Source organism: Bos mutus, chromosome 24 (genome assembly GCF_027580195.1).
Source record: "Bos mutus isolate GX-2022 chromosome 24, NWIPB_WYAK_1.1, whole genome shotgun sequence".
In the NCBI taxonomy this organism is placed as follows: Eukaryota; Metazoa; Chordata; class Mammalia; order Artiodactyla; family Bovidae; genus Bos; species Bos mutus.
Genome location: NC_091640.1, coordinates 20,576,267 through 20,602,493, shown reverse-complemented (window position 1 = coordinate 20,602,493; position 26,227 = coordinate 20,576,267). Strand labels below are relative to the sequence as shown.

General features: G+C 43.7%; 1 protein-coding gene across 8 annotated transcripts in view; it reads left to right on the top strand.

Annotated features, from left to right (window-relative positions):
* FHOD3 (formin homology 2 domain containing 3) overlaps positions 1 to 26,227 on the top strand; it is a 523,370-nt gene that overhangs the window by 351,998 nt on the left and 145,145 nt on the right. For all 8 annotated transcript variants that reach the window (XM_070361542.1, XM_070361541.1, XM_070361540.1 and 5 more), the window contains exon 10: positions 7,871 to 8,112. In XM_070361542.1, the coding sequence (XP_070217643.1) occupies positions 7,871 to 8,112 (242 nt within the window). The remainder of the gene's footprint in view (positions 1 to 7,870; positions 8,113 to 26,227) is intronic.

The window sequence follows — 26,227 nt, the reverse complement described above, 5'->3', positions numbered from 1 at the left end:
ATGACAAAAACAAAACTCCTGCACAGTCTGTTCATTTCTCCACCTCTGCAAAGAACAGTCTCCCAGGTTACAAACCTGGAGCTGTCCTGGACCTCCTTCTGTCTCCCCCCATCCTCATACCTAGAGGTCTGATGGCTGAAGACTGAAATTTCTTCTCCATTCCCCTAGCTCAGGCTCTCTTTGTCTCTTGTCTGGTTTGTTGCAATAGCCTTCTCATTCATTTGTTCACCTGTGAGTCCATTCATTGAACAGAGCTTCACTAAGCACCGATTCTGTGCCCAGCACTATTCTAGGCCACGGGACTCAGCAGCAAACTAGACAGACAAGGCCGGTGCCCTGAGGGGATGCACAGTCTCATGGGGTGCAGAATTGCTGGAGATAAGGCCACAGCAGCTCGAAGGCCACAGATGGTGTTGCCTCTTGAACTAATTCAAGGCATTCCAGCTTCGCCCCACGGGCTGTGAAAAAGTTTTTAAGGATTTTTGTTCATTCATTCCTTCACTCTTGTTTATTTTCTGAAATGGAGGAATGGACCATGACCGAGTGCATGAGTCAGCTGATAGCCCGAGGCTGCCGGCATGTCTGTGAAGAACAGAGACAGGGTGAGCTGGAGGCAAGACACTGGGTGGATGGGCCACCACCACCGGCCTGAGGTGGTGGCCCAACGCAGAACAGTGACAGAGTGGGGAGCCGTGGAGGAGCTCTGCCTGGTGTGAAAGGAGGCGTGATGAGGGCCAGGGCCTGGGGAGGATGGCACCTGCAGGACCGAATCCCCGGGGGCTTCTCAGCTTATTCCCTCTTCCTGCTGCTGCTGCTGCTGCTAAGTCGATTCAGTTGTGTCCGACTCTGCGACCCCATAGACGGCAGCCCACCAGGCTCCCCTGTCCCTGGGATTCTCCAGGCAAGAACACTGGAGTGGGTTGCCATTTCCTTCTCCAATGCATGAAAGTGAAAAGTGAAAGTGAAGTCGCTCAGTTGTGACCAACTCTTAGTGACCCCATGGACTGCAGCCTACCAGGCTCCTCCATCCATGGGATTTTCCAGGCAAGAGTACTGGAGTGGGGTGCCACTGCCTTCTCTGTCCTCTTCCTAACTCCCTGCAACTGAAAACAAGGAGTCCTCCTCAATGTCAGGGCTAACTACACCACTCCTCCATTTCGGAAAATAAACAAGAGTGAAGGAATGAATGAACAAGAAACCTTAAAAACTTTTTCACAGCCCGTGGGGAGAAGCTGGAATGCCTTGAGTTAGTTCAAGAGGCAACACCATCTTCGGCCTTCGAGCTGCTGTGGCCTTGTCTCCAGCAATTCCTAAGATGTTGCTGAAGTTGCAGCCACACTCAACTCCTCTTGTTTCCTAAGCGTGAAAGGCAGGTCACCGCGGAGCTTCCCTTCTTCTGTTCTCCTTGCTTTGCCTGGAGTGTTCTTCCTTCCTGTTCTCAGGTTGGCAGACTCCTCCTTCCCCTGTAGGAGTCGCCTCAGATGTCCCCTTGTCTGCAAGGCCTCCTTGGCAAGGTGTAGGAGTCCCTGGGCTTGTTGCCTGCACTTTGTTTATAACCCAGGAGGGAGCGCTTGCCTGTGTGCACACCTCACACTGAACAGTCTCAGGACGTACTTGCCTGTCCGTTTGCCTTTGTCATCTGTGGCTTTCTTCTGTAACCTCTGTGCTCAGCAGTGCCCTTGCCCAGAGTAGAAGTTAAGTACTTGAGTGAAGGTCTCTTAAATATCACTGATAGATTCTGGGCTGAAGGAAGGGCATGATTTAATCAGAAATCAGCCACTTTAAAGGGAAGATGCCTTGGGTAATCACTCAAGGTGACAACTGAATGCTTGGGGTACCAGATAGAGTTAGGATTTTTATTCCTATCTAAAAATTAATGCACTTTTAAAAGTGTTTGGTGCCATTGGACAACTAAGTTCATTATAGGTGGGGGCAGTAAGAAGCCTATAAGCAGTACTGATATTTTCCTCACGAAAGATTATAAATGTTTCAAGCCATTGCAGAGAACTTTGTTGGGCTTCTAGAATTCTTCTAAATAGTGGAGGATGTCTGGTGACCATATGTCCTGGACTTTCTGGGGATAGGCCCAAATGCAGTTAATTTTAGAAATTTTACCATTTTAGAAAGGTAATTTAATCCATGTTTAATTGGATTCATTTGAATTGTTATAGTTCCAAATGATTTTTTCAAATACATAATTTCACAAATCAAAATCAAAAGTCTTTTTTTTTTTTTTCGGATTGCGTTCTCACTTTTGATGCTGAAAATGTGGTCCTAGTAATGGGAAAGGCATCTTAGAGCTGAAGACTTTGGGGGTGAGGAGTGATTGTTACTGTTAGGAATAATTAATAGGTCCAGTCTCTTCAAATCCTTCCTTGTCATAGTTGATTTTTAAAATGTGTAACAGTTAGCTCTTGCTGCATAACAAATATGCCAAAAAGAGTGGTCTTAAAACAGCAGGTTTTGCTCATCATTCTGGGGGTAAGAAATTTTGGCCTGGTTCAGCTGAGAGAGTCTCATAGAGCTGCAGTTATCTGATGACTTAACTGGGACTGAATGCTCTAAGATGGCCTTATTCATCTGGTTTGGCCTTTAGTGGTGGCTGTTGGCTGGTTATGTGTCTTCAGCAGGCTAGCACATACTTCTTCACATGGTAGCAGCATTTCAGAAGGGAAAGTCTCAAGTACAAACACTTTTCAAGGGTCTATGTCCTCTGATGTCACACTGGCCAAAACAAGTCATGTGGAAAATTGTAGACTCGGTGTAGGAGGGGACTACGCAAAGATAAGTAAACAGAGAGGCATGATTCCCTGGGAGCCCAATGCTGTAATCATCTGCCACAACCTGTTCAACCTGATAGGAGAATTATCAGCATAGTTCCTTCTTGAAATGGCAGTAGCACTGGCATCCATTTTACCTAAAAGCTGAATCAAGATGTATAGGTGTGCATTAAAAGAAAGCGTGGGAGAGCAATTTGGAAAATGGTTACATCTGCTATGTATGGTTGCCTGTCATGGAGGATAGTAGTAGTATAACAACATAATCTCAAAGATCTGTTAATAGCTTTTGACCTTCATTAAGAATGTTCAGATTGTTGGATGTTCGATGATACTAAGAAATTATTTTAATTTCTTAGTGATATGGTGGACAGTGGTATGGTGGTTATGGTTTTTAAAAATCCTTATCTTCTAGGGATATGTACTGATATATTAATGGATAAAATTATATGATTTGAGACTTATCTCAAAAAAACCTGGCTCTGGCGTCAGGGGCAGGGAGTAAATGAGACAAGATTGTCCAGGGTTGATAACTGTTGAACTATCATAGGTGATGACACAAAAGTCTTTGTACTCTTCTCCATACTTTGCGTGTGTTTGGAAACTTCCACTAAATTTTATTATTTATTTATTTAATTCTTTTTTTAAAATTTTATTTTATTTTTAAACTTTACATAATTGTATTAGTTTTGCCAAATATCAAAATGAATCCACCACAGGTATACATGTGTTCCCCATCCTGAACCCTCCTCCCTCCTCCCTCCCCATACCATCCCTCTGGGTTGTCACAGTGCACTAGCCCCAAGCATCCAGTATCGTGCATCAAACCTGGACTGGCATCTCGTTTCATACATGATATTTTACATGTTTCAATGCCATTCTCCCGAATCTTCACACCCTCTCCCTCTCCCACAGAGTCCATAAGACTGTTCTATACATCAGTGTCTCTTTTGCTGTCTCGTACACAGGGTTATTGTTACCATCTTTCTAAATTCCATATATATGCATTAGTATACTGTATTGGTGTTTTTCCTTCTGGCTTACTTCACTCTGTATAATAGGCTCCAGTTTCATCCACCTCATTAGAACTGATTCAAATGTATTCTTTTTAATGGCTGAGTAATACTCCATTGTGTATATGTACCACGGCTTTCTTATCCATTCATCTGCTGATGGACATCTAGGTTGCTTCCATGTCCTGGCTATTATAAACAGTGCTGCGATGAACATTGGGGTACACGTGTCTCTTTCCCTTATGGTTTCCTCAGTGTGTATGCCCAGCAGTGGGATTGCTGGATCATAAGGCAGTTCTATTTCCAGTTTTTTAAGGAATCTCCACACTATTCTCCATAGTGGCTGTACTAGTTTGCATTCCCACCAACAGTGTAAGAGGGTTCCCTTTTCTCCACACCCTCCCAGCATTTATTGCTTGTAGACTTTTGGATCGCAGCCATTCTGACTGGTGTGAAATGGTACCTCATAGTGGTTTTGATTTGCATTTCTCTGATAATGAGTGATGTTGAGCATCTTTTCATGTGTTTGTTAGCCATCTGTATGTCTTCTTTGGAGAAATGTCTATTTAGTTCTTTGGCCCATTTTTTGATTGGGTCATTTATTTTTCTGGAATTGAGCTGTAGGAGTTGCTTGTATATTTTTGAGATTAGTTGTTTGTCCGTTGCTTCATTTGCTATTATTTTCTCCCATTCTGAAGGCTGTCTTTTCACCTTGCTGATAGTTTCCTTTGATGTGCCACTAAATTTTAAAAAGAACGTTTAGATCAGTCAGTGACCTCAAAGATAGGTGGAAGTTGTCCCAGATGCCACCTGAGTTTGCTGTTCTCTGCTTTCTTGGTAGGATGGGGTAGGGTGTCCAAGCAGTCGGTGCTGGATCCCTTACCTGGGTTTTAGAGACTGTTCTACATTGGATTAAAAGAGTCAGAAGGTATCTGGTGAGGGGCCCAGCAGCAAAACACCCCATCACTTGGTTGAGATTAGAAGTCATTCAGGACATAGTGGATCTCACCGTGGGTCCAGGGGAGGACACCACACTTGTGGTTAATTAGATCTGACACCACAGGTTCTGAATAAGTCTCATGGTAAGTGCTGTTCTCTCTCTAGGTGTCTTCCAGAATTTATTGGTCTTAGCTGTAATTTGAAGTGCTCCCTAGAATCTAAAGAAATTGGAACTGCTACCACGGCCCTGGACGTGAAAACAGATCTCTTTCCCTGTCATCAGTGGACACTAGTGATTCTAAGATTCTTCTTGTAAAATCAAAACTGGGGGGTGAAGACCAGCCCAAATTTCATGTTACAGCTTTCCCAAGGCAGCTTCCCTGCCAAGCCTGAGGCTGACATTGGATCTCCTGGGATTGTGATTCCTACTTGCCCCTACCCCTATGCATCCTTTTCTGTGTTTAAGAAGATGGATACTTTGTTTAGGACTGGAATTTTACACAGCTCTCATTGAATTCCATTTTATGGTGCCACTTTGATAATTTTTCAGTAAACCATTAAACAATGGTTGTCTCATCTTCCTTGAGAAAAGGCGGTTGAAATAGATTTCACTTTGTGCACACGCCGTGTGCCTCTCTGAAAGGCCCTGTGAGTGGAATGCTATTTGATCTTTGCATCTCTGAGGTTAGACAAGGAATTAGAAATATCTGAACTCTACGTTATCCCCTGACCTTATCATTCCAAATATGTGCTTAATTAGAAGCAGAATCAATATTTCAGGTCAGAATGAGTTCAAGTGGTCTAGAATTTTTATATCTAAAAATGAAGGAAAAATAATTGGCTAGTGATATTTTAAAACACTGTGCTTGGCTAGGTATATAATCATTCTCAAACGGTCCCCAGAGAATACCATTTGCAGTGTTAAAGTTGAGGTGATAAAAGTGGTTAATCAAATACATAATTTCTTTCCCAGTTCTTGCAGTTACACTGCAGAACACCCTTACCCCAGGAAACAGACTTTCCAGTGAAATTTTGTAACAGTATAGCGTTTTCTGAACTCTTATCCATTCTTACCTCAAACCTCCCCAGATTATGTCTGCCTAGTAAATTCTAGGGGAACAGAGCAGTCAAAACATTATTAGATTGTCTTCTAATCTGGGAGTTTGTTATAGAATGTATCTGGCATGTAGATAGAAGAGTTTTCACTAAATCAGACTTGTCTAAAAGCTAGAGCTGGAGGCAACTGCAGATGGAGCACATCCAGGGAGGCTTCACTCCTGGGAAACAGGCTGTGCATCTCAGGTGTTCATCCTTATAAACCGGATGAGAGGGGCCAGCCTAGCCTCGACTCGGCCAAGCTCACCATGCTGTGTGAACACATTTGGCATCAACACTTTGGACATAGGAGGCCACTGACTTTGCAATAGCCAGGTTTTCTGCAGACAGGCGATGCCAACATCAGTAGCATGGTTAGCCATCTGGGTCTTTATATTACTTCTCCATTCTCTCACTTTTCAGGACCAGGTTGTGAAATGTGACCAGGAGCACCCATAAGGCTGGGAAATATGCACCTCTGGAGACATGGGACCATGTGGGTCTTTGGGCACCAAGTCAGAGAGACTGTTGGACTTGCTTGGGCCTGGCCCACCTGGGCTGTGAGGTGGCCTGCCTGGGCAGTTCTGTGTGATATAAGAATTTGTGGGTGTTCCAGGCCCTGGGTTGGGCTGATCCCCTGGAGAAGGGAATGGCTACTCACTCCAGTATTCTTGCCTGGAGAATCCCATGGACAGAGGAGCCTGGTGGGCTACAGTCCATGGGGTCACAAAGAGTTGGACGTGACTGAGTGACTGACAGTTTCACTTTTCACTAGGCCCCTTCAGCTGAGGGCACAGGCTGGGGAAGAATTGTCACATTTATTGAGTACCAGCCACAGGGTGGGCCCTACCCCAGCTGCTTTATATGCATTATATAAGTTATTCTTACCATAAACCTGCAAATGCAATCCTGTTAGCCTCATTTGGTGAGCGAGAGACTCTTGAGCAAGCAATTTGCTGCAGATCATTCCTGGTCTGTTAGTCACACAAAGGTCTAGTCAATGACAGCTCCTGAGACTGTGTAGGTTTGGAGAAGGGAGGCACACACATAATTAAAGAAACTGGAGAAACAGGTAGGTATAGTCCACAGCTGGAAAGGCTGAGCTCCTATAAGGAGGAGGTATGCACAGAAACAGTGGGTGTTGATGTGAGAAGGCCTATGGAGTAGGATCCAGGATGGAGGAGATTAACAGATGGCAGAGCTGATTCTTTGGCCAGGCCTCACCCAACTAGGGGCAGGACTAAAAGATCCCTGGGAAGAGGGCAGGGGTGTGGGGTGTGGGGCCAGTTGGCTCTGGTTTCTGTTGGGTTGGCCAAAAAGTTTATTCTGACTTTTCTGTAAGATCGTATGGAAAAATCCGAACGAACTATTTGGCCTACCTGTACATGAAAGCCAAAATGGCCAAGTGTGAGTGCTTTTAAGAGGAAATTTTCTAAAAATCCTAAATTCTAGAGATCCAGTCTATTTCTGGTCTATATTTTTGTGATCACAGGTGCAAGCAGGCTCCATGCCCACCCGAGACCAGGCTTCGGAGGGTGCCCCCCACCCCCGTGCATGGGGGTCTCAGATCAGGCCTCTCAAATGACCTGCAGGTGAGGCTGTTTGTCTCACCTGGAGTTCGTGGCTCCTGCCTTTCTCCTTGCTGTGCTCTCTAAGCATCCTCCCTGGGAAGCGAGCTCGGGGTCAGGACCTCCAGGGCTTCCTGTGACAGGGTTTCAGGAGACACTCCGCCTCCTGGACCAGAGAACACCAAGTTGGGGGGAGTTCACGAGAAGGAGAGACGGCCTCTAAAGGGAAGTCCTGGGGTCTAATTACAAAATAGTTCTCAGATCTTCTCGAGACATCAGTTGACCTTCTCAGATCCATTTGGGAAGATACGCAGTGGCGAGCATCTTTTGGTTTGGAGGCTGCGCTTTGGGATGCGCGTGTTGTGATGACTACAGTGAGAAGCCCACGCCACAGGAGGGGAAAGGACGGAGTTCGGTGCCCTTTGGGATGGGACTGTGAAAGGTCTGACCTTGCTCTGTGCACTCTCTGCTCTTCCAGGTGGCGCTCCGGCTGGAGGATGGGGATGAGACGGCAGAGCCGCCCCCCAGCGGGTGCCGTGACCGCAGGCGGGCCAGTGTGTGCTCTGGAGGCACGGGCAGTGAGCCCCGGGGCCTGGACCGCAGGCGGAGCCGCAGGCACTCGGTGCAGAACATCAAGAGCCCCCTGTCGCCCCCGTCCAGTCCCTGCTCCCTGTCGGCTCCTGACTTCAAGCCCAGTCAAGTGCGAGATCTCCGGGAAAAGTAAGTATTAACCCAGCCTTGGAGAAGGGCACAAGGACCCCTAAAAGTGGAAAGGAGGCCCAACCCCACGGATGTCCTGGACCATCCCAGCCTTTCCTGTCCCCTGCCTCTTCTCTACATTTAAGCCATCACCCCCAGTTACCCCAAAACTTCCCAAGGCAAGGTGGCCCTGGTGACACACACAGACTTGATCTAACTCCCTGAACTCATCTTCACCTCCTTGTGTTTTTATATTATTTATATTATTAGCATCTCAGTTAATATCTGTGTAGAAAGCTATGCTTTATCAACTAGCAGAGAATCCAAACCACAAAACTTTGGCCTAGAAATAAATGGTATGCCACCACACCAATGTGAGATGGTTAGAGTCTGAGGTACGCATGACAATACATAGTTGAGGTTAAGTAGAACAAATATGTACTTTCACATAATTTCAGTAAAAACTAATTCTGTCATTTATTCAGTTAGTCATATAGCATACATTTTTCTGAAGTGTGTCTTATAGGCCAGGACTATTTGCAACCGTGAAGACATATGAATGGAAAAGGTATGATCTCCATTTCTGTGAACTCCTATCAGGGCTGAGAGAAAGTAAGAATGAAGAAAGGACATAAAAAGAAACAGAAAGATTGACAATCCCATGAGAAATTATGTATGTCCAAAATACAAAGTTTGACCAGATCTCTAGGAGCTCAGAAGTGGTTCCATTAAACAGAGGTGCAGCTGAAGGATGGCTGTGCGGCTCTGGGGCCTGGGTCCAGTGATATCTTCCCAAATGGAAGCCCTCAGATCACTAGGATGGTGGGGCTCCATGGACCAGTCTGTGCCAGACAGCTCCACCAGGGCTGACTGATACGCTGATTGCCAGTGCCCCTCTTCTGCTGCCAGTGGAAACCCTGCTCGCATCATTTGGCTGGAGTATTTTCTCCCATTGTGGGGATCTACCTGGGAGCCACATGAACTCAGGAGGCTGCATGGTGAAGAACTGAACTCAGAATCGGTGGGATGACCTTAAGACAGTGATTCAGATATGTCCCTTCCTCTCCATCCCTCAGGGAACACCCATACTCACTTCTACTAAGAAGTGACTGGAGCAGTCTGGTACCCTTGGGGTCCTGGCACAGCCCACCCCATTGGGTGCCTCCTATTGCAGAAGGAGAAGGAGGGCGTGTATCTGAGAGTGATGTGCAAGGCATGGTCCATGCTGACACCCTTCTCCACCACATAGCCTACAGGCTTTTCTGTCTCTAAGAGTCAATGTACAGCAAGCTCTCTTTCAGTGAAAAGAAAATTGAAACTTCTGAGTGGAATGAGAAATGAGAACATTTACTGTGAAACTGCATGTTGTGATCTAAGATCTTTGAGAAACTCAGGCAATTCTCAAAGGGTCCTGAAACTCCCTGTAGTGCTGTTTCTACCAGCTAGAAAAATGAGCATGGAGAGAGTTGGGCAAAGTGGGCTGAAAAATCTGTGATCACCAAAGATGCTGAAGGTGGGAGCTCTGAGGCTTCGGTGGTGGCACTTGGTATACTTGTGCCCTGTCTGCCTCGTGTCACGTTTGTTCTGTTCTCTTTCTTGTTGTTAGGCTTTTAAAGGTCCCTGCACTGTGACTCCGGTGACCAAGCCTTGTGATACATTGGCAAAGGCAGTGACAGTGGGGTGAACCAGCTGGGCACAGTCCACAGTTTTGAGGCTCCGGCCTTGGTGGGATCTGGAATAGGACACACTTCTGAGTGCTCCCACCTCAGTGTTTTCAAATACGACTGATTTTTCATTTTAATGAAATGATCACTGTAAAGTTCATAGCATTCGCTTACGAAAAATCCACTTTCCAGCTTATAAAGAAAGATCATGGTTTTAAGATAGATGATGATGAAGTGGCTTCATCCTTGAAGTCTATTGGAGGGATTTTGCCCCGTGGCCACAAAATCACAGCATGATTTTGGCAGAGATGGGAGCAGGAGAAAGGGAGAGGGTAACGAGAAGCAAATTGGGAAACAGTCCCAGCATATGCATAGCTTAGTCACCTGCTCAGCATCTGTGCCTCACACGTCACCTTAGAATCTAGAAGTTCATTGTGCTCGATTGCCCGTAGACCTTGAAAGACACAGACACACCTGACCTAGACTACTCTTCACCTGTGTGATCATTCTGGCCCTGCTTACTGCTAGCTTGTAGCAACATGGCTGCATGTATCACACATGAAGAATTGTAGACTGAATTGTCTAACTCTGTGTCCCAAATAATGCCAATACTCTTGAAAAGAAGACAGAACTATGCTACAGATTAGAGATTCATGTTGTCCTCAGTATATTCATATCTGGCACTCTGCACTCAGATGCTTCTTTTGTGTAGCTTGAATCAAATTCTCCTATTGATCCTCTCTAAGGTCCAGGTGGGACAAGCATCATTATCCTCACATTACAATGAGAAAGCAGCTGAGGGCTGGTGCCTTGTGACGAATCTTAGAACCAGGGGGCTGAGCCTCGGGTTAAATCTAAGTCTTTGGCCTTTGCCTCTCAATGTCCCAGTCATACAGAATCACTTCCCACCTACCACTCCTTAACATAATCATTGAGTGAGATTTGTACTTCTGGACTTTTTTAGACAAGGAATTTGATTTACATACCATGCAGGGGTATTTTTATTCAGGTTCATATGAAAATTCAGAGTTGAACAGGAGAGAATCCCAGAGTCGTCTTGTAGACCTAGGCCTGCTAGGCTGTGAGCTTTACTAAGGCCTAATAAGGCTTGAAACTCACATTGCTTTGGCTTCTGAAGAAATAGAACTCCACAGTGAGCACTCACCAAATAAGGTGTGTGTTTATTGTTCATCTGCCACCTAAAAGTACTTTTTGTGATCATGTGTGCCATAGTTTCACCTTTGCAATTCAATTTACAGATTTGATTGGGAAGAAAAAAAAAATGTTGGTGCTTTAATTTTTTTTTTTAACCAGGAAGATTATTTTTAACATCTAATCATCAAAAGAGCCAGTGTCTCTGATTTAAATTGTAATCGTAATGTTAGGACTAAAAAGTCTTCAAGGTTTGTCTAGCCCACAGCAGAAGCCTGTTCTATGCCTTTAACCTCAGACATTCTCCTCCCTGAGGCACTCCACTCTGTCCTTGAACTTCTCAGCTCCTTAGGAAAGTCCCCTGGACTAAATGTGCTCCATAATGTGGTGGCTTTATTAGTGCTTAGAATTTTACTACATGGATAAAATTCTCCTGCAACGTCTCCCCATTCATCCCGGCTCTCAACGCTGTCAGCGCGCGTGAGGTCCTCTTCCTGTTCTGTACGACCGACCACCTTTCTGACAATGAGCATGGCCTGGGACTTCATATGTAAACTTGAAATTTCATCCTGTTGACTTCTACACAACATTCCAACCCGTGGAGGTAATTTTGAGCTTCATTTAGTCACTCCTGTTAGCAGTCGCGCCTTCCAGCTTTCAGTCGTGTGTATATTTGAATACACATGGACGAGTGACCTGGCGGGTAGTGGATGCTGACAGCAGCTTGGTACAGACGACTCCCATGTGCCTCGAAGTCAAGTGTTGGAAACATTCTCTGTCAAGGGCCAGATAATAAATATGTTGAGTTTTGCAGGCCAGACAGTCTTTGTTGCAACTACTCAATTAAATTCTTCCTTTGTAGCATGAAAGCCGCCACAGACAGCAGGTAAGCAAGTGAGCATGGCTGCCTTCCAGCGAGGCTTTATTTATGGACACTGAGATTTGAGTTTTACATGTTATAAAATATTTAGATTTTTTCCCCCCAACCATTAAAAAAAGTGAAAATCATTCTGACAGACTGTACCAAACCAGGTGGTGGGCCACATTTGGCTCACAGGCTTGCCAACCCCTGTTCTAATGGGCTGGCTTTCTTGAGGGAAGTTGATGGGGAATGGCAGAGATGACAGAGAGAAGAATGTGGCTAAGAAAGAAGAACCCATCATGCGCTATGAGAGGACTGTTAGCAAACAGCGTCCTCTAGACCAGGGTTATAGCTAGGAATATTTCATGAAGACGTGGAGGCTGTTTGCTGATGGCCGCTCATGAGTTGTCACTGGATTATTGAGGGGGTTGGAGAAAGCAGAGATCAGATGAGGGGACATACAGAGCCAGCAGGGAGGAGAGTGTGTGGTGATGACTCCAGGAAAGGTTGGGCTGCTTGGGCAGGGAGACTGGGATCAGTCCCAGTGGTGCCAAGAGGCAGTTGTCTTCAACCAGAGGTCTTCAGCCTGCCGTCTGTTGAAAATTCCATGAAGGTGGTAGTACCCTCCCCATTTTACAGATGAGGAAACTGAGGCACAGAGTGGCTAAAAAACTTGCCCCAGATCTCACAGGTGGTAAGTGGCATAGCTGAGTTTGAACCCAAACCAGATTTTAGTAGTCCAGAGCCTGCCCTCAGTCAAACATCCCTGGAACTAGTCTCTGAACCTATAGAACGTGTTCTATGGTGACAAGCTTTTTCTCTTTGGAGGATGAATTAGAGAAAGCAAAAAATCTTTCAGAACAAACATCCCCTGGAACTTGGTCATCCTACTAAGCTGTGTTGCTTATAGTCACTGTTAAGATTCTGATCCTGAGATAATCATAGTGGTTTGCTTGTTTTTCTCATAAATTGGCACTGGAGACAGTTCCTAACGAGGAGTTCTGAAAGTGTTCAGAGTAATATCTGCCAACACCGAAACAGCCTTCCCAGTTAATCATAGCTTGCGAGTGATAATCTCGGTGAGGGGAGCAGGAAGGAAGGTATAGAGAGCAAAAGTTCATGGTTAACAGGAACCCACCGTTAACTGTCAATTATTGGAGGCTTAGCTGTCCTCAGGTTTGGGGGATCATACTTGATGTGCACCAGTTAGTGGCCTAGTGGGTGGTGGGAAGAAGGGAGCCAAGCCTTGAGGCTGAGCCTCCAGGGTAAGGGCTGGAGGGAGGTATTCAGAGAGGGTGTGGCTTTCTATTTTCCTGTGGGAGTAGAAAAGAGTGTTGACACCTTTCCACCAGTCACAGGAACCAGTGGACAGATGGGAGAGCCTAACTATGAAGGGGTGCAGGGTGGTGAAGCGACCTTCCTGCGTTTTGACAGGGAGGAGGCATATTTGGATGCCGAGTTCCAAGGCAGTGCTGTGATCTCCAGTCGGTCTCTTGCCTTGTGCACAGAGCTTCAATACCAAGGCTTATAGATTCCACTCCCTTGTGAGCTGCAGGATCTGCAGCAACAATAGTTCTGGCTTTCTTGGAAGTAGTTGGCAATGAACAATCAATTTGAAAGCAGGAAAACCTATTATATAACCGGTAGTGTTACAGAGTCCAAGCTTGCCACAATAGCCCAATAAATTGAGAGACAGGGTGTTGGGATAAGGAATAGTGACTTTATTGGGAAGGCCGGCAGACAGAGAAGATGGTGGACTGGTGTCTTGAAGAGCCTTCTTACCTGAGTTGGAATTCAGGCTTCTTTTAACTAAAAGGGGAGAGGGTATGACTGGTTGTTGCTGACTTCTTGGTGCTGACCAGATGGAGGCGATGTGATAATCCTTTGTTCTTACAGCTGTCCACCTAGGTCTGGTCATGATGTTGCTGGAAACCTCCAACAAGACAAATGTTATTCTCTATTCTGCAACTTTTTATGTCTATGTGAATGGAAATTGTTATACCTTCAACATATAACCTCCCAAGCCTGGCAGGCAAAGTTTTGTGAATGGATCACCCTGTATATTTCAGGCGATAGACAACATTCTTTTATAAAAGGTACAGAGCCTGCATAGTTAAGCACAGGCAACCGAGCACAAAGGTTAGAGCCAAAGGACTAGATTCTGTACATAGTCGGGCTTGTTCTCTGTTACAGTAGGTGTTGCATAATTGGTGTTAACTTACAAAATTTATCACTCGGATGACCTCAGTCCTGGCTCCTGGGGAACATTTGGCCAAGTGCAGTGCAGAAGCAGCCGCTGAGGTTATTGAGGGCACAGACATGACGTTCTCGGCTACAGTCCCCGCTTCCTCCCCAGGCTTGGCCTCAGTCTCCTCCACAGTAAACTCAAGGTGATGATACCTCCTTAATAGAATGGCAGGTGAGTCAAGAGAGGCAGTGCAAATGTGTGATTAGCCCAGTGTTATTCCAGTCACTATATGCCCTGGAGCTTTCTCGGATACTGTTATTAAAGAAGGTAATTGTTAAATAAGTATGGGTAGGAATGGACGAGAAGATTCTGTGAACTGGCTTGAACATGCCAGAGGATATCACAACTAGATTAACAACCATTGGTACCGTGAGCAGCAAGTAGCTACTTGGGTAGGTTTATCTGATGATAATTATTTCACTAATGAGATTCACCAGCAAGGGATATGACCTCTGCAGGTAGGCGTGATTAGAATATAGCCAGTGATTCCAAGTTACCATTTAATCTCCAGGAAGCCCTTTGTGGTCTCTTGAATATTGAATGGCAAAGAGTGTTCAGCAAAGGAGGGAACATGGCTTGGGTGGGAGGCTGAGTGGGAGGCAAAGGGGCATGAACTCGGAATTGAGAGAACCTGCATCAAGAAAGGACTAGAAGCAAATGGTGTGAGGGAGTGTTTGCTTTGCAAAGCTTCCTTCTGATTTCCGTGACAGCACTTCCGGTTTCTCAGAAGGTTCACTGTGACCAGATTACATATTTCTTTGGGGGTTTGGACTTTGCTGCATTAAATTTGGGGATTTTTCTAGATTCTGATTTCTAGATTTTCTAGACTCTAGAGTCTGAAGACAACAGCAAAACTGTAAAAATGAACAGAGCCACTGTTGAATTTTAAGTGAAGAAGTGAGATCGAGGTAGTGTTTCAACCAGACCCCTCTGGGAACAGCCCAGAGGCTGCATGGGAGGAGAGCTGAGCAAATGGGGAATGGCGGGCAGGGGGGGGGGCGGGGCCTGGACCTCACCCTGGAGAGAGGTGGAGGGGCCCAACAGGGAGAAGGGGATGAGGTATAGGATGGATATCATTTGTGGGAAGGTGAGTAGATTGTATGGTGGGAAAGAAGAAAGAGTTTGGGGGTGATCCCCAGACAACCAGTAACTTAGTTAGGGTCATGGGATGGCTCGAGGCCACTGAGTAAGCTGTGGGCATTTTCAGTTTGAGAAGTCTGGGTCACAAGTAGAACTTCCCATAGGCAGTTGGATAGTCATGAACTGAAAGTCACATACATGCAGGTGAGGGGTGAAGCCTGGGCTTTGACCCTCTCCCCGACCCCCTGTAACCCAGCGAAAGCAAACCACATGAGTAGAGAAGTGAAAGGATAGAGTTGTCATCTCATGGAAGTCTGAAACTGAGAAGGTGACTTACTTCCCGAGTCAGTGAACCTTGACCTTGGTCGTCTTCAAATGAGAATGCTTCTCAAGCCAGAGTAGCCTTATTTGGTGTGATGTTGCAGGAACGGGCTAGCCCTTTGCTATGGGAATGGTGAATACACCTCAAAGAAAAGGAAAGATTCTTGTTTCTAGTTAAGTTTTTGACTTGCTTCGAGAATTTTCTTCTTTTGGCGTCAAACTGGCTTGCCCTTGACCTGTGCAAATGCCGCATTTCCTATAGTATACATGTTCCCATCCATGTCCTGACTGTTCACAGCCCTTTCTGGTAGAGTTGATTTTGTTGGCCGTTCACACAGGTATGGGGGTGGGAGGGGCCATTCTGTAGAGCAAGCATTTCTCTTTTTAAATCCCTGACAATTCCAGGATCCTTTTGGATATGAATCAGGGGCTTTCTAATGATTACTAAGCTGAGCTGATTAAATCCTGTTGTGGAAGGAGGAATGAGCGTATCTCTGACAGGAGTCTACAGAGGGAGCCTGGTAGTAAGTCTTTTGAATGAGTAGGGAAATATAAAATCCTGAAAATGTAGGCTGAGGAGGGCAGATCTGGCATGGCAAAACAAAACAAAACAAAACAAAAAAAACAAACGGAGTGTGGAGTAGGCAGAGATGATGTTGGGGAAGCATTTTGCAAGGAGCTTCTTGGGAATGAACTCTGGAAACTGATAAGGAGAGATCCAAATAAAGGGAGACCTGGCCTAATGTCATTTTTATCTCACACACGTGCTCAGTGAGCTGACAGTGGTCACAGGAACATTATATTCATGTTGAGAAAACACTGATTTCTAAGGCAATTAATGTTGAGCTTTCCGAGCCTGGTGAGAATGGACATGGGCCATCGTTGTGGTCCAGACCATCGTTGGTCTGTGTCAGGGTGTCACTGATTCTCCTAGTGGTGGAATGGAGTCTCACCGTGATGGACAAAGGGTCAGAGCTGGTAGACACCTTTACACCTGAATACATGAAGAGAATCTGAAAGAAGGAAAGATTCATGCTTCTTCCAGTCCTTAAAGGAAAGAGGCATGTATTTCCAACCACAAAGAAACGATCACTCTGAAACCTCTGAAACACTCTGCCTAGCCTGTGCTTGGCATCCTTGCTGTTTCTAAAAGGTCACAGAGAATCCCAGTCTACCTTCCTCCTAGTTTCTGTTCTGCTCTCTCAGGCCTCTAAGAGACATTTAAGGCAATTAGATAGTATCTCTGGCTTGGAATAAAGTTTTTTCTAAAACATGAAATCAAAGCACCCACAAAAGAAAGAAGTGAAGCACCCCGCAGTCTGTAGTTTTCACTGGACTGATTCGTTTTACTTCTAAATAAGCCTGTAACTAGGCTACTAATTGTGTTTTTTCTACTGATATTTATGCTGTGCAGACTGGAATTCTATTCTATTCAACTTCTCCATGTTTTCAGCAAAAATAATGTGCTGGATCCATTAGTATTTTACTGTAAGCAAAATAATGGCTTATGCATTAGTAATTTATTCTAAAGCAAAATAGCAAAATAATGGCTTATGCATTAAGGTTCTGGTTGGTTGGCCAGTTACTACGTATATTCAGTATCCATGGCCTGTGTTTAATACTCCTTCTAAACTTTGAGTGTTGCAGGGACAATAAATATTTTCCTGTCTAACTGGGTTCTCACTATGGAAACATCAGAGCAACAGCAGAGCTTAGATGCCTTTTCATCCTCTCGGCTGGCAAAAAATCTTTTGAGGGAAGTGTCTTCTTTTTTGGTGGATGACAGACCTCTGTTTTTGAATGAAATCACTGCTCCAGTTGGTCAGAGATATGTCTTAACTGATTAAGATCACTAATTGGAAAATTTTAAATCTCTTCTTGGGGCCTTGGTAGCCTAGTAACAGCCTTGAAGTGAATAGAAAGTGTGAGTCATTGGGAGGCTAAGTTCAAACTCCAGTTGAAGTGTTTGCTGAGGGATGCAGATGGAACCCAAGGGGGCACTTTGTCTGACATAAATTTAACATGCTGTTTCTTTTTCTGTTTTTAAAATGTAAAGTTTAGTTTTTTATTGTGGTAAAAGATATAACATGAAATTTACCATTTTGATCATTGTTAATTTTACAAATTAGTGGCAATGATCACATTCATAGTAACACACTATTTCCATGAAATACTCTTTCATCTAATTATGTCATATGTATTTTGTAGAACTAAATGGGGGCATTTAGAATGTCTATGTCTTATCTAAACCTTAATACAGAGCTTTCTAATGAGTTGCCACAAATGATCACACCTGTGTCAAGATGCTGATTTTTTTTCCCTCTAGGCAACCAGGCATGTCCAGGGTGATGGGGGCACTGGGCAGGTCTCCCGTCCCTTACTCTGGTGGCTGTGTCCTAGATGGTCTTGTCTGAGCCCTGTGCAAGGAGAACCGAGAAGCCCCGTCCAAGGCACTATTGCTTAGGTGGAAACATGCAGTGATGCAGGAGCCATGAAACCCATTTGGATTCTGCTTTGAGTTCATGGCATCAGCAGTTCTTCCTGGCAGGTTGTGTGATCTCGCCCTCTCTGGACCTCGACTTTCTTATCTGCAACAGGGGGAGATCTCCAAGTCATCTCCCAGTTCTGGCCACTCTGTCTGTTGACTATCCACAGCAAGTGTCTCCATGCTGAGCACCATGTGAGATTCTCAGGGTCAAAGATCTCCAACAGGCAGTGACTACTCAGACTGGCTGTCCTTGTGGACTGGGTCCACTAGAGAAACAGAGCGGGAGGAGTAACTCTAGGCGGAGAGAATGGCTCCTTCAAGGACCCCCAGCGGAAATGCCCATGGAGTTGGGTGGACAGCTCAACAGACTGATTAAAACTAGGGTGAGGAAGTTGATGAAAGGAGAGTAGGGGATGGAGAGATGATGGGGGTGTTTGCTGGGCAAGTTGGACTTCACCCTAAGGTTAGTGTATACATGTTGGAGCAGGAGAGGGTTGTGTGCAAAGTCCCATCTTGTCTTCTGGTCATTTCCTACTTGGCCAACAGCACTGCAGAAGTTTTTCTCATTTGAATACTTCCTGGTGCAATTGATGTCTTTCTCCCCCACAGACCTGTAAACTTTAAGGGTGAGAACCTCTATTAACCACTATACCCCAGCATCTTGCACATAAGAAATGCTCAATAAATAATTGTTGGGTATGTGGAGAGAGAACTCTTGCCCCGTAGTTACACTTCTTTACTTTTAAAACATGTTTGTATTGCTACTTACCATGGGAAATCTCTGAACCTTCTGGCCAATTTTGCTATGAAAATCAAACAGCTCTAAAAAATCTGTTTAAAAAATTTGAATTGTTCAGAGTTGAATGAATCACAATCCTTAGTTCATGGTACATTGGCATCATTGGTCTATGTGTGGCCCTCTCCTAGTTTATTTTATGTAAGATTTACTTATTAATACAAAGAATATCCATGAGACTACAGTCCCGCTAGAAACCCAGGGCATTACCCTTAACTCACTATGAACTTCCAACTTTCAAATCTCTGGACCTGGGTAACCAGCACTCTTAAATATCCTTTAGCATTGTCTTATGGATTTATTGCTGTTTTTACTATTATCAGATATGCATATATATTATATATAAAACAATAGTATGTCTTGTAATTTTGCCTTTTTTAACTTTATAAAAAGTGTTTTCATATTGTAGTGTCTCCTGGCAGTTGTTTCTTCAGTCCACATTATACTTTCAGTGTTCATCCATATTGTCACGTGATACAGAAGTCTTCCGTTTCCTCTGCTTGGAATATACCAGAATATATTTAGTGCTTTTCCCATTGGGGAGCATTTATGTTGTTTACATTTTTGTCAGTTACAAACAGCACTGCTGAGAATATTCTCAGACTCACATCCTCTGCACATGCTTTGGCTTCCCCAGGGTTTCTCAGGCTTGGTACAGTTAACATTTTGGACTGAATATGTTTTTGCTGTGTAGGGCTGCCTCGTGCCTTGTAGGATGCAGCATCTAAGCCTAAATGTCTCCCAACATCAAAACATGTCCCTTGGAGGACAGAATTACCGGATTCAGAAGCACTGCCCTAGGCTATAGCAGTCTGCTTCTAGGCGATGTGAATCACACTTATGATATGAATTGTCTACCTTGACAAGATGGTGCCAGTTACTTTGCCAGAGTGGTTATACTAATGCACAGTCTTATCAGCAATACATGAGAGCCAGTTGATCTGTATGCTCTTCAGTTCTTGGTGTTATCTTCAGACTTCTTACTTATACCAAGCAGACAAAAAATGTTATCTCATTGCAGTTCTGATTGATTTATATTAAACTCTGGGTTTCAGATATCATTTCATACAGATTTATTGGCCATGATCATGTATTTTGCTCACTTTTATAGTTGTATTTTTATTGTTTTTTAAAAAATATTTTTTCATATCCTTGATATGAATTGTGTTTTAGTCGCTCAGTCGTGTCCGGCTGTCTTGATCCCATGGACTGTAGCCTGCCAGGCTCCTCTGTCCGTGAAATTCTCCAGGCATGAATACTGGAGTGGGTTGCCTGCTCTGAATGCGTTGCTTTAGCTCTTCCACTTCCTGATTGCTTTGGTCTTAGAATATGCTTTGCTGCTGTTTAAAATGTGTCTGTTGTACTTTTAAAACATCTCTGCAACATCCATTTTCCTTTCTGTTTGTTTTTTGAAGTCTGAGGAACATGCCAGCAGCCTGAGACCCAAATTGGGGGAAATTGCTTTGGCTTTGAAGGAAATTGTGCCCTGAGGAATTGGTCACTCTGTGGGCCGGTGGCTTTTCTCATGTGAAGAGGGTGGACTCCAGTCTGGGACTGTGTATGGTAAAAAGGAGACCACCTGACGGGTGCAAAACAAGCTTGTGCCCTTGAGTAACTCCTCACCAATTGCAAACAAGCAAAATACCCCTAGAGGTATTTGAAAGCCAGAGGTCAAACACCCAGAATGCCTTAGTACAATATAAACAAAATTAAATTATATTTTAAGAGAAAATTCAAATAAAAGCAAAATTGTCTGATCTGTTTCTTCAGTCTTGAGTATTATCTGCATAAAATATAATTTTGTTTGACTAATTCCACTAGGATGAAATTAAATAAAATCAAGCATAGAAAATCTGGTGCCCTTCGAGAGGGCATTTCCTTCTCCATGGGTTTGAGTTGTTGGGCACAGCCAGCACTTTGACCATGGGACTTCTTGGAAGTGGGTTTCCTGAATGAGTCATTGTGCTGCCTGTCCTTGGTCCTGCTCTGCCACTCATGATAGTAAAGCTGTAATATGCACAAGTCACTGGGAGATTTATTGCAGGATCAGAAGATGTTGAGCCCAAAGAGGAAACAGGTTGGGATATAGATCAGAATTGTTGTCAAGGAGATCAAACCAGTCAATCCTAAAGGAAATCAACCCTGAATATTCACCGGAAGGACTGCTGCTGAAACTGAAGCTCCATTATTTTGACCACCTGATGCAAAAAACTGACTCATTGGAAAAGACCCTGATGCTGGGAAAGAGTGAAGACAGGAGGAGAAGGGGACAACAGAAGATGAGATGGTTGGATGGCATCACCGACTCAATGAGTTTGAGCAAGCTCCTGGAGGTGGTGAAGGACAGGGAAGCTTGGCCTGGGGCAGTCCATGGGGTCACAGAGTTGGACATGACTAAGCAACTGAACAACAACAATACATCTTTAGGACAGCTACATGCAAGAGAGAAGGATCAAAAATACACAGTTTGCATAGGTGGAAATTATAAAGGGGAAGGTGTTGCTATCTGCCAGTGGTTGGGAATGCTTTGCAGAGCACTGTGACCTTTTCCTTAGTGAATCAAGTAGAGTTCTGAGTATCCATTGGTGGGGGATGGTAGAGATTTCCCAAGAAGACCTGAAAGTCAGTGATGATGATGTTAGACCTAAAAGCTAAAGCAAATTGATTAGTTCACTATATACCACTCCTTTTCAAAATGCTTTACATGTTAACCCAGTCCTTCTAAAAGGTGGGTACCATTGATATCCTAAATTGGGATGAGGATAGTGGGGCCCAAGGTCACATAACTGGTAAATTATGGAGCTGGTGTATAATACAACCTAGGCAGCTTGACTCTGAATCTCTCCAGCTGCAGAAGACTTTGCTTATAAATGACTGCAGCACCTGGGGGAGCAAATGAAATCAAGTTATTTTGAAGGGAGGTACTCCATGTTTTGTGTTTAAGAGGAGAGGCCCATTGGTTGGCAGGCTAGAGATTTGTGGGTTCTGGGCAGACCAGCAGTAATAACATTTGCAAGTTCCTCACCTAGCTGAGGGAAGGTGGCCTCTGGCTGAAGGTTGAGGGTACAGTTTTTAACTTGGCTGCTGTTAGAGCAGAAAAGGACTGCCAAGAAAAAAGGACTGTGGTTTGTGAGGGTGAGCTGTGCCAGACTCAGAAGGACAGATGAGGTGTGCTCACTTGTGGATTGTGGCATTACAGGAGAAATCCTGTCTTCACCGTTTCACTGGCCTCGTTTCTGACAGAGACATCCCTCAATCCAGGTATGAGACATATAACCATGGGGTTGAATCAATGCCTCTTTCTTCCTTTCCTGCCACATGTAATCAGTCACTAAGTTCAGCCATGTCTGTTTTAAGCCTTTTTGGATCCATCTCTTTTTATTTAACGTCCCAGCTGTCACTCTCTTTGCCCTACCTCTTTATGAGACTTGCATAACCTGATCAGCACATATTAAGAAAGAGGAATTATTGATCAACCTATTCTCAGAAGATATATGTAAAAAATTTTAAATAATTTTGTAATCAGTGATACTTCAGTTAAAAAAATTTTAATAAAAAATTAACAAATAGAACCAAGATATTTATATTAAAAAAAGGATAACATAACAAAGTGGGATTTATTCCTGGTATGCAAGGTTGATTTCACATTTTAAAAAGCAATGTAATTCATTGCATTTACAGAGAAAAAGGGGAAAATCATATAATTATCTTGGTGAATGGAAAGAAAGCATTTGATAGACTTCAGCACTCATATATGGCAAAAATTCTTAGTAAACAAGGAAAATTCTTTGATCTGATAAAGAATGCTTACAAAAAATAAATGACAAAGCTCATATTTCCTCCTGATATTTGAGACAATGAAAGGATGCTTAGTATCATCACTTCAATGTAATATTGCAGTTCCTAGCCAGTGTAATAAGGCAAGAAAAAGAAAACCATAAGAACTGGAGCAAATTAAATACAACTATCTTTGTTTAGGGCTTCCCAGGTGGCGCTAGTGGTAAAGAATCCACCTGTCAGTGCAGGAGACATGAAAGACGTGGGTTCAATCCCTGGGTCAGGAAGATGCCCTGGAGGAGGAAATGGCACTTCACTGTAGCATTCTTACCTGGAGAATCCTGTGGACAGAAGAGCAGACTGTAGCCCCAAGAGCTACAGTCCATGGGGCTGCAAAAAGTCAGACACAACTTAGCAATTGAACAACAACAACAGTAGAATTAAATTTTATGTTTAGAAATAAGTTTAAAAGAAAATATATAATACCTGTACTGAAAATTTTAAGCTTTAAAAGAAATTAAAGGATATTGGAATAAGGTTTGATGTAAATAAAGGATATACCATAATCATGGATTGGAAGGTTCAATATGTAAAGTTGTCAGTTCTTCTCCAATTTATGTGTAAATTCAATACACTCCTAATTAGTAGTCCATCAAAATTTTTGTGGAAAGTGACAAGTTGATTCAAAAGTTTTATGAACGTATAAAGGGCCAAGGACTTATATGTTGAGTGTCAAGATCTATCATAAAACTGTTGTAATTCAGATAGTGTTCAAAGATTCTCTCAAAGGTAGAAAAACTGATTACTGGTGAGAAAAAGTCCAGAAACCCACAGATACATACCTGATTTGTGATAAAGATGATACTAACTTGAAGAAAATATGGCCTTTTTACTAAATGGTTCTGGGCCAACTGTCTATGTAGGAAAAAAAAAATGTATCTGAACCCTATCTCATATGGTGTGCAAAATAAATTATGGATAAACATCAAATATAAATATGAAAGGTCATATAATAAAGCTTTTAGAGAGACAAATAAGAGACTACCTTTAAGACTCTGGTGTAAGCAAAAAAAATTTTAGAACAGGACAAAAAAACACCAACCATCAAAGGTTAGTGTAGATCACAAAAAACTGTGGAAAATTCTTCAAGAGATGGGAATACCAGACCACTTTACTTGCCTCCTGAGAAATTTGTATGCAGGTCAAGAAGCAACAGATAGAACCGGATGTGGAACAACAAACTGATTCCAAATTGGCAAAGGAGTACGTCAAGGCTGTATGTTGTCACCCTGTTTATTTGACTTATATGCAGAGTACATCATGCATAATGCTGGGCTGGATGAAGCACAAGCTGGAATCAAGATTGCCGGGAGAAATATCAATAACCTCAGATATGCAGATGACACCACCCTTATAGCAGAAACTGAAGAGGAACTGAAGAGCCTCTTGATGAAGGTGAAAGAGGAGAGTGAAAAAGTTGGCTTAAAACTCAACATTCAGAAAACCAAGATCATGGCATCTGGTCCAATAACTTTATGGCAAATAGATAGGGAAACAATGGAATCAGTGACAGACTTTATTTTCTTGGGCTCCAAAATCACTGCAGATGGTGACTGCAGCCATGAAATTAAAAGACGCTTGCTTCTTGGAAGAAAAGCTATGACCAACCTAGACAGCATATTCAAAAGCAGAGACATTACTTTGCCAACTAAGGTCCATCTAGTCAAAGCTATGGTTTTTCCAGTCATGTATGGATGTGAGAGTTGGACTATAAAGAGAGCTGAGCACCAAAGAATTGATGCTTTTGAAGTGTTGGAGAAGTGTTGGAGAAGACCCTTGAGAGTTCCTTGGACTGTAAGGAGATCAAACCTGTCAATCCTAAAGGAAATCATTCCTGAATATTCGTTGGAAGGACTGATGCTGAAGCTGAAACTCCAATACTTTGGCCACCCGATACGAAGAACTGACTTATTGGAAAAGACCCTGATGCTGGGAAAGATTAAAGGTGGGAGGAGAAGGGGATGACAGAGATGGTTGGATGGCATCACCAACTGGATGGACATGAGTTTGGGCAAGTTCCGGGAGTTGGTGAGGGACAGGGAAGCCTTGCATGCTGCAGTCCATTGGGTTGCAAAGAGTCAGACACGAACTTTGTGACTGAAAACAGTTCCATTCAGAGTGACTGAACGGAACTGTTCAAAGTTCGAAAAAATGATAAATGGGGTCCCGTTAAGATTAAGAAACTACATTTATTAAAAGACACCATAAAGTGAATGCAAAGACAACCTACAGGTTCTTAAGGCAGAGTACTTAGACGCTTCAAAAAAAGGGTATCTAAATAGGCACTGAAAGTATAATAATGTGCCCAACTTCATTGGTCATCAGGGAAAGTGAACTGCAGCTACAGTGAGACCTCACCCTCAGATTAGATGGCAAAATGAAAGGCAAAAATATCAAATCGTGGCAAGGATGTGGGGACAACCAGAATGCTTATAGACTATTTATAGCAATGTAAATTCATTCATTCATTTAAAAAAGTGTTTGACAGTTTCTAACAGAGATGTACTTAAGCATATCCTATGACCAAAAACATTAAAAAAACATCTACGACAGTATCCATAACAGCCCTAGGTAAAATAACCCCAAACTGACAAGTACCTGGTTAGCATCAACAGTAGAATGGATAACTAAATTATAGTGTATCCATGTGAGAGAATGGTATACAGCCACAAGAAAGAATGATCTTCAAGTACATGTAGCCGTATAGATGATTCTCACAAGTGTAATGTTGAACAAAAGAAGCTGAATACAGTATGATTCCTTTAGATGGAGGACAAAATCAGTCCAGGCTGACTTGTGCTATTTGAGGTAGAGGAGGGAAGCAATTAAACAGGAGCATTGAAGGAATGCTGATTACACGGATGCATCTATTTTGTGAAACCTCAGTGGTTCGTGTGCTTGTATGTATATATTTTGTATTTCAGTAAAAATTAAAAACCATGACTAAAGGACACTGGGGCAAAAGAGTTAAAGATCTTGGCAAAATGATGGGTGCAGTGAGAATGGTCAGTTCATGAGGACTGAGGGCAAGAAGGAACTGGTGGAGGACAATCTTCCTCTAGGAAACAGAGGTGGACACTGAGGTTGCAGAAGAGTTACGGTGGGAGGAGAGAAATGAGAGAGTTGGAGGATGGGGCTTGTGGTTGGGGAGGGGAGGTGCAGGTGTAGAAGTCTGGATGTAGGTTTTCCGAGGTGGGCTAGTTCTGTGTGATCGTGAGGTCCAGCACGTGGGGCTGAAGTGAACAAAGATGGAGGTCATCGGAGTCCAGTTGTTTCAATCCCTTTGACAAGGGATTAAGAGGCCCTCAGGGTGTTCCACGTGGATGGTGACAGAAGTCACATGTCGACAGGATTTAGAGGCCAAGGAAGGAAATGAATCAGTTATCAGAGTCTGTCCTTGTGTAGCTGCAGGAACAAAACTCAAGTTAAACTATCCTAAGTGCAAATGAGCAGTTACTATCTTCTGTTAGTGAAGCTTCAGAAGTATTTTAGATCCAAGTATTAAAACTGTCATGGGGACTGCTTTCTCTCTCTCTCTCCATCCCCCACTTTCCCTCTCTCTCTCTCTCTCTCTCTCCAACTCTGCTGTTCTTGGACCATCTTCAGTCACAGGCAGCCCTCCTCCACTCAACTTAGGGTGTCCTTGTACCTTCTCGTCCCTGAAGGCACCAGGAGAAATCCCAGGGGT